Source organism: Crocodylus porosus, unplaced genomic scaffold (assembly GCF_001723895.1).
Source record: "Crocodylus porosus isolate Cpor-Errol unplaced genomic scaffold, CroPor_comp1, whole genome shotgun sequence".
NCBI lineage: Eukaryota > Metazoa > Chordata > Crocodylia > Crocodylidae > Crocodylus > Crocodylus porosus.
The window spans coordinates 19814574-19827335 of record NW_017728948.1 but is presented as its reverse complement, the minus strand read 5'-3'; the positions used below and the strand labels follow the sequence as shown (position 1 = coordinate 19827335).

General features: G+C 42.5%; 1 protein-coding gene across 1 annotated transcript in view; it reads right to left on the bottom strand.

Moving 5' to 3' along the window:
• The window catches only part of AFAP1 (actin filament associated protein 1), a 142384-nt gene extending 133244 nt beyond the window's left edge, over positions 1-9140 (bottom strand). The window contains exon 1 of the mRNA XM_019552881.1: positions 9071-9140. Within this exon, the coding sequence (XP_019408426.1) occupies positions 9071-9077 (7 nt within the window). The 5' untranslated portion in view covers positions 9078-9140. The remainder of the gene's footprint in view (positions 1-9070) is intronic.
• Positions 9141-12762: the final 3622 nt, after the last annotated feature.

The following is a 12762-nucleotide window of genomic DNA, read 5'->3' as shown; positions in this document are numbered from 1 at the left end:
AATGAATTCTGGGGTGGTTGCAGACCCCACTGTAACCCCCCTCCCAGCAATGCCACTGCCCGGCCTGAGTGCAGCCCAGCCCAGCCCCCACCTGGGAAGAGCCCGGCACCACCCTGGCCCCAGCCCGCCCTGCCCTGCACACAGATCCAGGGGCACACCCCCTCCATACCCTCCTGTGGTGTGTGCAGCAGCAGGAGCCACCCCCCCACACACCCTCCAGAGGAGCTGCTCACGGCTCCATCCCACATCCCGCCCCAGCTGGACAGCACCTGCCCCTGCCCCAGCCCTACTCCCTCCCTCACTGCAGGGACCTCGATCTGCCCCCCCCCCCAATGGACTTACCAGCCTGACACTGGTCTCCACAATGCCTGGCTGCGCTCCTGGCTGCATGAATGCTACCAATGCACACATGCATACAGCATTTATTGGCCACATTATCTGTAATATGAGCCAAAAAGTGCTGATTGCCAATACTCTCAATTTTTCTTATATCAGTGCCGATTTGATATGGAACCCGTGTATTGGTGCACCTCTATTAATCATAGTTGTCTTTTGTGGACCACTTAGACTGTCTGCAAGCTCCAGGGACTGGCGTACCACAGGTTGAAAACCAACGACCTAATTAATTCCCCGAAATATTCATCCTATGTACTGAAAGAAACAGACAAACGTAAGAGACTTAATAAACCCCCATACAGAAAACCACCACTAGGGGCCCCTCTAACTGCATTACAAATCTCACCCAACTCTACTAGTCAGAGAAAGAAAAAGTGGGCCTTGCAGCCTGCCCTGAACATTAATTTTGGTTTATTATGAACCAAACCAGGAGAAAAGTTTTAGTCTCAGGATCCTACTAGGGAATTTCTAACCAGGAACCTCCTTCATTTTACCAACAGCTCTAGCTTAGGCATTTCTGCCCACCGTAATTTAGTAAGGCTCAAGAGAGAAGCCATCTTTAGACAGGCCAGCTCAACGGCAGTTACAGTTTTATGGACAAGACTTATTGAGTAATCATGCACAGGAAGGGCTGATGGCAAATCCACCATGGGCAGCTTTCCTCCAGATCACACGCTTGGACTGGGACCTGGGAAGATATTTTCCACAAGGAGAAATCATGCATCTCTTCCTAATTTAAAATAAAAAGTTCATTTCTACAGTGCGGCTTTTTTTGTGCTAAAACACAAAAAAACGGTAACTGGGATGCTACGGAATAAAGCACCAATAAATAGTACCTTGCAACCCCAGAATGACAATTTTCCTAACAAAAGTGTTTCTCCTGGTTTTGTTTTCTCTTTTCACAACTGTAGCCATTTCTCACATGGCACTGCCACTGGAACCAGACAGCAAAGTCTACTCAGCTTTTCATTTCACAATGTATGCCAACAACGCAAAATAAATTCAAGTGTGTGCAGCCCCTCAGAGCTCAGCTATTCCTCTCAGATCCTCTAAGCTGGACATCGAGGCTATGTGCCTCTCAGGGGCTTAGAACATTCTAAAGATGCTTTAAACCCTACGAGTTTAGACATGCAGGCCACTTAGGACTAGTCTGAACTCCCAGTGTGCTGTTGGAAAAATCAAGTACTATTCTGAGCTGTCCTATTTGAACCTGTCCAAAGTTATGTGCAGACCCAAAGCATTCTGTGCCTAATGTCTGATCAGTCCTCTAGACATCCCAAAATGCACCACTCCTCATGGCCCCCAAACCCATGCAGGGCAATGGGGCTTCAACCAGGACTCTACTGCCCAAAGACCTATTGCTTCAGAGACCACAGTCTGAAGGAGTGGGAAAGCAGAAAGCCTCTGTGCCAGTTTCACTTCCCCACTAACGACCCTGGGAGGGGGCCCTACGATTACTGGAGGGAAGAGAACCAGGTTGGGGAGAACGAGAGTGGGGGGGTCTTTAAAGTCTCCTGCTTTACTGTTACGGGTGGTTGTGCCCATAACAGTAAACACCTGTCAACTGCTGGGAGTGGGGAGGGAGGGAAGAAGAAACAGCCATTCCACAATAGGCATGTACCATTTTTACCTGAATCCAAGAAGACCCTGAATTTAAGACAACCCCCCCAATGATTAGATCTGATTCATGGACATTTATTATAAATGTCCCATTTATAGACTCTAATGGTTGGAGGGTCATCTTAAAATTGTCCTCCCAAGTTCTGCAGTGGAGAAAATAGCAGCAGTGGCTCTTTGGCAGCTAAGGGAGGGGGGTGACCGAGATGGTAGGAGGCAAGTAGTAGAGAGGTGATGATGGTGGGGAGGTCAAGCTGCTTGCACCCTGCTTCCTGTCCTATCCACCACTTGCTCCCTCTGTTGCCTGTCCCACCACTACCTTGGGCAAACTTCTGCTTACCCTTGCTCTGTGCTAGCAGGTTCTGTTCTTGCTCCAGCCTGGGGCATGGAGCATGGCCCCAGTCTGCCCTTGTAGCAGTGGCAGCAATGTGTCTTGGGGCCCATCCAGACCTGCTGCTGCCACCTCTGCCCCCAGAACCTTGTACTTGATTCCCCACTCCCATATTAAACAGAGGTTGGGCCTCATCTTGGAACTGAGCAAATACTGGGTCCAGCGGGGGTCTACACAGCTCCCCCAGCACTTTCATTCCAACCTCCCGCCCCAGTGCAAGTCTTCCTCCCTCTCTAGAAGAACCCTGGGGAAACTGCAGGCATGGAAGGCAAATGGAAGTACAATACTCCAGGCTGGGTACCGTACCACTCCCTGGTGTCATTTTGGCACCACTGTAATCCCCAAAAGGTAAAGATTTTTCTTAAACCCTTAGCAGTGTACATGTGGACACTTCTGTCCATGAACAAGTATGAAATGGTTCCCATTCAGTGATATTTTTGGAATGGTTCAAGTATTGCATCTGTCCGCACCCTCAGGTTCACTATACCATGCTAGTGGCACAACAGTAGGAAACAGGTTGGATGAGGTACAGTCTTCATGCAATTCAGACAGATCACCTACCTACAGAAAATAACGCATCAAATGCACATAGCATCAACCAAGAATGGTATTCTGCTATCAACTGAATTCCCCAGACCAAACACTCTAGAACAAAGCTGCTCTCTAAACGCACATTTAGAGTTCTAAAAGCTCTAACCTCCTAAATGCAAGGTCTGTTCATACCATAAATACACACACATTTTACAACTACATTTTTTAAAACCTATGGAAAATTAGGCTAACGCTTCTCCCCTCTTTCTTTTTAAGTTTCTTGTTAAAACTGGAATATGACAGTTCTGAAGTGCATGAAAGAGAAAAGATGGGCTGCTCACGAAGCCCTGAAGCGAACCTGGTTCCATTAAAATACATCCCAAATTTTGCCACTGACCCCAATGGTGCTAGGATTTCAAATGATATTTTATCAAGTAAACTCACACACACACACACACACACACACACACACACACACAGAGCCTTCTTATTTAAATACACTTGTAACACTTCAAGGTCTATTACAATATTAAGAAAATGCAGAGAAGAAACAGCTGTTATTTACTCAATAAAGACAAACTACTCCTAAATTTCCAGAGATCATTTTAAGTGGCACTAATCTTTCCCATAGCACATTTGGATCTATGCTGAGGGACATAGGCCAAAAACAGGCTATCAAAGCAATTTTCACTCCATCTGCCACAGCCACGTGGGGATTAGAATGCACAGCACTTACCAGCCAGCTAGCAAGAGCCTGCCTCCAACATGCAATCCAAAGAGCATGTGGAATAATCAATTGCAAAACTACATTTTCCAAAAACAAGCATGAAAGTTGACACACAGTAATTTTGGAGCCCAACTATATCAGAAGAGTAATAAGTGCCACAGAGACATTAGATTTTGAAAAGGAAAAAGCAGCCACATCATGCATTTTGTGGCATGTAACATGCACACAAGTGAAATAAGAGACAATAGCCCCAAAACTGCTTTTCAACTAGGTTTCCAGCAGCGCACCATAGGCAGGATAGCGTGCGTCAATAGCTGTTCTTACTGAAGAACAGCTATTCCTTATTGAGGAAGCTTAATGAAAAACACCCAAATTTCTGCAATGCATGCACATACTGAAACTGATTTAATCAGAAACCTACTTCTTGCTGTCTACTGGATTTTATAACATTGCTTTTTTAGTTATAATATCATTTAGTTGGCTAAAAATCAAATCAAATCAGACTCCTTTATTTAGGCAATAGTTATGGCATGGGTCTTGAAATAGTATGCTTTAAGTGCTATATTGCAGTGGCATATTTAGGCAGCAGCAGTACAGGCAACTGCTCTGGGCAGTCTACTGGGGGTGGGGAAGGCGGGAAACAATTGCTGCTGGTGGCCACACATTTGCTATCAAAGTAGCAACCAGAAGTCATCGCTTCTGCTTTGTCCTGGGTGCTCACCTTGATGCTACATTCTCCTCAGTAGTTGTGTGAAATTCTTTGGTGGAACTTCAGACCTTTACGAAGGAAAGGGGTCTACTCACATGAGATCATCACTCATGCACAAAAGTGCTTAAAATGTATGGACTTAAACCATTAAGTATTGGTTTCAGCATAACCTTTTAAAGAAAGTCCTGGACTGCCAAGTCAGTTACAGTACAGAAAAGCAACAGGTTGCACCTATGTAAGCACAAAACGAACATGAGCTACCAATGCAATGCCATAGCTGGCAGAGCTCATCAAACGCTGGCATGCATCTACCGAGGCATCTCGAACAAGGCTAAGGAAGTCATCCTCCCGCTCTTCTCGGCCTTGGTGAGACCGCAACTGGAGTACCGCGCCCAGTTCTGGGCACCGCACTTCAGGAAAGATGTGGAGAAGCTCAAAAAAATCCAAAGGTCATATGAGACCAGGTCATATGACAAGAGGCTGCAAGACTTGGGACTGTTAGCCTGGAGAAGAGAAGACCCAGAGGGGACTTGGTGGCAGCCTATATCAGGGGCATACATCAGGGCCTGGGGCAGCATCTATTCACCAAGGCCCCTAGGGGAGGACAAGAAACAATGGGCACAAACTGACTGAAGATCGCTTTGGACTGGACACAAGGAAAAACTTCTTTACAAGTCAAGTGCTGAGGGTTTGGAACAGGCTCTCCACAGAGGTGATACAAAAAGCATCTGGACATCCACCTTGCTCGGGTCATCTGACCCCAGTGGTCTTTCCTGCCCAACTGCAAAGGGGCTGGACTTGATCTACAACGTCTTTCCCAGCCCCTAACATCTATGAAACCATCTATAAGCACAGGTAGCACACACAAATTAAGCTTTTAGTCACCAAGGCTGCATATAACTTATGACTGTAGTTTCTTGTTGGCAAAGCATTCCTCAAGACGACTAGATTTAAATGCTGTGCCAAAATGAAGAGCCAGCTGAAAATACGCAGATCCTTATGAATCTATTTAAATGCCTTTTAAAAAATTACGAGGTCTGTGTGAAAATGAATCTTGTGCTTAGGGCTAGGAAAAACCCCCAGTCAAAACACAAAATTAAAATATATCTATGTGAGTGACAATAGCATATAAAACATGCTGTCTTAATGACAGCTGTTCAGTAAAACACTCCAGACCCTCATCTGGTATTAATCGCCATAATGTTATTAGCTTTAAAGATGCTAACTTAAATTCAAACCTGTGGAAGATGTGGTCCAATACTGCATTCTCTATAGATACAATTCAAATTTTACATCAAGAAAAAATTAAAATGTGTGTAACAAATATTAAAATAGAAATATCATAAGGCCACTTCTAAAATTACCATCTTCTTGTCTAACCACATCTCATGAATTATGACTAGATTTCTTGTCTCTTACTCTACTTAATTCAAGTCACTTGCAAGCCCCTACATGAAACCTGCTGCCACTGTTTTCATTTCCCCCTGCCCCCTTCTGCTCTACATGCTACCCATTTATTTTGCCTTACAGCTCTCTTGGCTTCCTGCCTTCTGTCATGCTCCCCTGTATGTTTGGAAGAGCATTCTTCTTCTCTGCAAAACTATCCCACTCTTACCCATGAAATCCCCCTTTAAAACCATTCCTTTCAACAATTCCTTCAACAATAATCCTCATACTCTCCATTTCCCAACAGTTGTGCCATGTCTGCTCTTGCATCTGTTTTTCCTGTCAACTTTTGGGCCAAATCCCGTGAGCCATTTCCCAAATAAAGTCTCCCAACTCACATGAATAGTTTTACCAACCTAAATTCAAGCAGGGTCTGGGAAAAACACCAGTGTTTGCTGTTAGTTGCTGACATTTAAAACTAGTGATTTTACTTGTGTGCAATATGATGGAAGCACACAAACAGTTGCACATCTGTTCAGTCCATCAGGAGCAGGACATGGTAATGAGCATGAGAAATATAGGTCAGCTGTCAGGAAGTTGTAATGTGACCTCACCATTTACTGTACAGAGAAGTACTGTAACAAGTCTAGAAGCTGCCCTATCAGTTGCATCTGTTCACTGCTTGCTTAAAAGCTAGCCCCTTGCACTCTAAAGGCAGCATCTTGCAGATTATTTACCAGTCACACACTACCATATTTTCTCACAGCCTACATACCTTGTCTTTGGAAGACAGAACGAAGAAGAAAAGATTTTTCCAGAGCTGCGTTTGCAGAGAGCAGTGACAGTGTCTAATGTTTACCTGAATCATCCTACTTTTCCTTTTTAACTGAAAAGCGAAAGCCCTAGAAACTGCTGAGGACTGGTCTCCATTAATGATTTTTATGATGCGGAAAAGAGCTTAAGAGTCTCACGGACTGTGACATAGGAGGAAAGAGACCAGAAGCAGGAAGCAGGCAGTAAAATGGCCCTAAGATTAGCTTGATTAGCAGAACACTGAGACTATTAAAGAGATGATTGTTAACATGTGGGGTGAAGAACAATGAGCCATTACATCAATTGACTTCCTCAGCTGCCTGAATATTCGATGCCACTGCTGCACCGTGGAGCAGGAATCAAAGCTTCTATCAAAGCTCCATTGCTTCTATTCTGGGCAGAAAAATCATCTTTCCCGCTTAGGACACATCCCAATGGGGTGGCGGGGGGGGGGGAAGGGGGAGAAGCAGCAGATGATTTGGGGGGAAAAAGTTTATGTAGTATATTATTAAATATAGTAATTTACAACATGCTAAAAATGCCCAAAATTGTCAGTCCTGTCATACCTAATGGACTTTGCACCCAGTACTACAAAAAAACCCCGTATATGTTATGGGGCACAAGCTGCAATTATATCCCCTATACCCACGCTTTGTTACCAACGCTGTGCTGCACTCTCACTTAGGTTTGCATCGCTCTGAATGTGTCCTCTAACACAACGATTCGCAACCTGGGGTACCTTGAGATCCTGTTTAGGGTGCCACGGGTTGCAACACAATATTAGCTGGGTTGTGTGTGCAAGCATGATTCACAAGATAAACCCAGAGATTTCTGTCTGTTGTGATCTTCCCACATTCTTTACAACAGAAAAACTGCATTATTGTTTTTCTGCAGTCAAACTAAGAGCTGGCATTTTCCAGCCTTGTGTCTAACGAGGGTTGGCTTGGGTCCAAAAAGGTTGAGAACCACTGTTCTAAAGCACGGATGGGCAACACACAGCCTGCAGAGCCACTGGATCTGGCCCAGAAAGATGCAGGGTTTTGCCTGTGCCCGTACCTATGGTGGGGCTGAGCAGCAGGTGTATTGGGGTTGGGCAGCTTTAAGCAGGGCTCAGGTCACCACTACTTCTCCCCATGTTTGTGAAATTTGTTAGAACACTGCCCTGGTAAATGATGCCTGCTCCATCAGGGAACAAGTCCGGCTGTATGCAATGAGCACAGGAAATGTAAGCTTTCTAACACTCTGCCTGGTCCCTGAGCACATCTCCGAGTGGGAGGATGGTGCTGACGCGACATTGATTCTACCCTTAGCGTTGCTACGCTGTCTTCATGTTTGCCATTAGGTGTCACATCACCTCTCCTGTCCCCTGCCTGACTGCAGACTGACACAGCTAACTACCTCTCTCTGCACAGTGCTACCATGAAGGGAAAACTTGTCTAACAGGTTCTGAACAGAGACTTCCACATTCATTTCACAAACATCACTGGTTAGCTGTGAGCACATCCAGTCTAGACTGGTCACTTATATTATCTATTTGTGATGACTGCATGCAATTCTGCATCACGCTTTTATCCAGGGTGACAGAAATCCCTACGGATAAATAGGAGCCTGAGCAAAATTCATGTGCCGCCTGTCTAGTACATTTGGCCACCAGATAATCTCCCAAATAGCATGCTCTACAATATAACGCAAAACACCCTTTGATGAAACGTTATAGCTGCAGTGCTACCGAATATCCTGCCCTCCAGATCTCAAAGCCATAAAAGAAAAGCTGCAGGTTGCTACTTCTTAAATATGAATTTCAGTTAGGAGGATGTTAAGATTATTTGTTCATATATTTTGCCTTCTCTGGCCAGGAAACCTGATTGGAAAGGACTTAAATTCTGAATCTGTTGGTTTCACAGTATCATCAAGAAATGTCCGCTTCTATAAACACCATCCCATGGCATCATGACATAAACTAAACTTGTCATGCCCCCAGCAGCAGACATATTAGCATGCACCAGCTTTCTGAAAACAGCCTTGGGAAGGACCCAGCTGGTTACAGTCCCGACAGCAATCAGGACCCTGCTGGCTTAGCCAATCACCAGCCAAAACTTATTACACCACAGAAAGAGCTATCAATAGCAAACATTTGAATATTTCCCTCATCTCACCATCTGCTTCTGCTGCTGCTCACTTGAAAATTAATAAGGCTGTTATCTGAAATCACAAGCTACTGCTACATCTGTCTTCCTTAAAATTACAGATAATTATTAGACCATGCACATGACGGCTCTTGTTACTATACAATACCCTCTAATCCAGTGGCTCTCTTTCTGCCTAAGGGAAGGCTACCATGTTTCATCTGCAATTTTGATTCTTGAATAAAACTGGATTTGTTCTTGAGGTTTCATTTTGGCCCACAACAAACAGGAAGGGAGAAAAATCCAGAAACAAAACAGAGAGAAAGGCTTGTACCAAAAATACTGGATTTCTTTTGAAGGATGTAAGCATGTACTTTTCATTGCAGATAATCGCAGAAACAAGGGAGGACTGCCATCATATAAATGGCATCAACTAGTCCAGCTCTAAGCAGCCAGTTCTCACTCTTAGAAATAAAAGAAAAACAAATGAGATCCTCCTAGGATTCATCCCTGTTACTTTGCCATTATCAGCTAACTGGAGCAGCATCTAAAGAGATTATTCAAAAGAGGAATCCAAGATCTCTTAAAATCCATAAATATCCCTGATGTTACTATTTTTCTGTATTCCTTAAAATCAGGCAGAAGTCTCAGAGAGGTTAAACATATATATTTTTCTTGTATAAAGATTATAGCATTACAGTTATAAGTAGCACTAGAAACAATATCATAAACCTTAGGGAAAAATCTCAGAGGGAATAATAATCTTCCTCATTTAGGTCCCTCTTGACTAGTTGTTCTAACTTAACAGGTACTGTCTGGTTACAATAACCTGATTAAAATGTCTCAGCATACTGAATAGCTTAAAGAGACTAAAGTGCATGTTTTAAAGAAAAAATAATCTATTTACCTGGTAGAAATAACAAGAAAAACAGAGAAGATGGATTCATCTGCTGGTCCTCAAATGCTAGTAATATTTTGCATTTTGGGTTGTAAACTCCCCAGTGATATGTTTAATCCAAGCAAAACAAATAATAAAAAAACTTGACTCATTGAATGCAATAGAAACACTGTGGTTAATGATAACATTTGTAATTTTAGTTTTTATAATAAAAATGATACATTCTGGCTTTCAGCTTTTCAAAAGTGTCCAATTAACTGCTAGATGTAATAAAGTACATGAGATAGATTAGAAGGCTCCATTGTCCCTAGATCTTCCCCAGTTTTATCCTCCTATTTCTGACTGGTTATGGTTATAGTCTGCATTATCAATAAAATAATACAAAATAACCTTCTGCCACACCCTTGTGCAGTACTCGCCAGTGAAACAATGGTAGATAGAAAGACAAAGACAAAGAGAAGAACGATCTGTGAAAGAACGGAGATTAGGGCAAGATGATGCCTTTGTTTCCAGAGATGCATCTATACTAGAGAGGTGCTCCAAAGGGGTAAGGCTGCCACTGGAAGGAGTGGGAGGAGAGGAAGGGGGAGGAGAAGGGGGAAGAAGAGAAAGAAGCGATTTGGAGTCTATAAACGTTTGTAATATCTTTTTAAGGAAAATAACAGTCTGTCACTGGAAACTTCTTTGTTTCCATAAATGATAAATGATGCAAACTTACATTTGTGACAAGAGATTTTTTCCATGTTTTCTGTTCTCTGTTTGGTTGCCACAATTGTGCTTTTTCTTAATTGCTTCTTAATGACATGCAAAGTGATGCAAAAATCAAGTCAAGTTCTGCCTTCATTCCAGATATCAATGATGAAGTGACAAATGGCCAGCTCAAGAAAGGAATTACAATGAAGGCAGTAATCTTCTGGAAAAAAACAGTCTCTGCCCTCCTTAGAGGGGGAGCAAATAAATATTGATCATATGGCATATTTACAGACTATTTTCTATTTGAAAAGTTCTGTTAAAAAATATGTGATCTTCCTAACTTGCTATGAGGCTGGGAAGCACAACTAATCCAGTTTTACAGCTTGGGATACTGAGACAGACTTAACAAATAAAACTCATCTGTGTAGGTCCCAAAATGTAGGTATTTAGAAATGAAATTCAAAAAGTACTCAACATCTGCCTCATAGCTCAGTTTGAAATTATTGGTAAAAATCTCCTGACATCAAAGGGAGTTAAGCAAGGCTGACTTCAGAAAACCCAGTTAAAAGATACCAAAGTAGTTGGGAAAGAAATGTTGAAATCTGGATCATTCATATATATTGACTTCTAGGATCAGTGGCTGAAAATATGTGCCGGAGTCACAAAAAGAGAGTGAGAGGTTCTGCAGGAGTTTAGTGCAAGAGTGCTAAGCGGGGTTTTTTTAAAACATTTGTAAAAAAAAAAAAATAGGGATTTTAAAACCCAAGCAATTTAATACAGACATTTTAAAAATAGTTTCTATAGAACTAGCAATTTAATCCATGCTAAATATCATAGGGGTCTTCCAGAGACGCATATTAGCGAATCAATGGGAAAACCAGGGAGAGAATTCAGGAGTTGAATCTACCTTCACACAAAGAGAGGCGTCAGGTGCTCACAACAATACTGGCAGATTTCTCAGACCATGAGGGCCCCATTTAATTTGAAAAAAATTCAGCAGGCTGCAGTTGTCTGCCTGTGAGCTGTAGGCTCATGGAAGCAGTGGACATCAACCTACAATTCTCCATCTTGATCCAAGCAGCCTAGCCTAAAAGGACTAAATTCACAGGTCACACTTGAGCATCCAAACTAAATTCTGTGGTGTCGTAGCTTGCACTCAACTCTAGGACTCAAATAAGCAGTTTGTAAGTGGGCTAAATTTTAAAGCAAAAAAATCAATGACCGTTTGTGGGGTGGATTAATTTTTAAAAAAATAGATTTTACTTGCTATCCTGCATACAGTAAGAAGAGATGTTTCATAATGCTAAAAAAAAGTTAAGCACTGCCAATATTTTCTCCCCCACCAGTAACTGAATACTGTACATGCCAGGAAAGATTCTCACCATATGTGGAGGGAGCTGGCACAAATCTTGCTCATGATGATAGTTACACAACTCATTTCACAGGCAACATACTGAAAATATATCCCACTGTGTCAGCCAAGCACTTGATTTTGCAACAAGGGCTAGAATAAAGAAGGCAAAAAGTGTCATAATGAGCAAGATTAAAGAAAAAAAACTCCAATTAAATGCTCATTTCAGAATTCCAGATAAGAGTTCTCCGTTTCATTGGAAAAACTGGGGGAAAACATTTGAAATGGCGGAAGAGAATGGAGACAGTTCTAAAATGTACTATATCATCGAATGGTTCATTTTGAAAATTCTTTGCCACTTATTTTCCAAAACTTAAAAAAAATATATTAAGCTATCTTGTAAGACTAGCATTATTCTTCCCAGCTCTTCAGGGAACCAGAGCATTTAAGAAAGTCAGTGTCTGACATGACTGCAATTTGGGAAGTCTTGTTTGTACACAACCTCTCTCTTTCCTCTCCACCATGCACCTTCAAGCAAGAACTAGGAGGAAATGATGGCAGTGACTCACTGACAGTCACAAGGACACCTCAAATATACTGTTTTCATTAAATAGTAAATAAAAAATATATACCTACTTATTACCTAATATTTTTAACCTAAAGAACTCTAAGATCAGTATCATTAGTTCCCTTCTACAAACACAGACACAGACAGAAAAAATGCCTCTCTCAAGATCACCCAGGAGGTAAAGGGCAGAGCCAGGAACAGATTCTTACTTTCCTAGGTCTCAATCAACTGGCCACACCGCCTCTGGCAGATGGTCAGCTAACTTCACTGCTCTGTTTTCTATGGTATCTCTTAATGAAGAACTTGCAAGGAGAGTGGTTTTTCAAGATAGATGCAAGTTTTCTCCAGCATTTCAGATCTTGATCTGATCTGCAATTTAGGAGTCCCGATACCTAAATGTAGCAGCGCTCTTTGTCCGAGTAGTTATTCCCGTCTTCAAGCAGAAGCTACCTACTCTCCAATGAGCCAAAAACCTTTTGCACCAGGAGGCTCCAGTAAGCTGACAGAATAGGAAGGAAGATACTTTTCCTTAAACATCAATTTGCAAAGTCTAGTG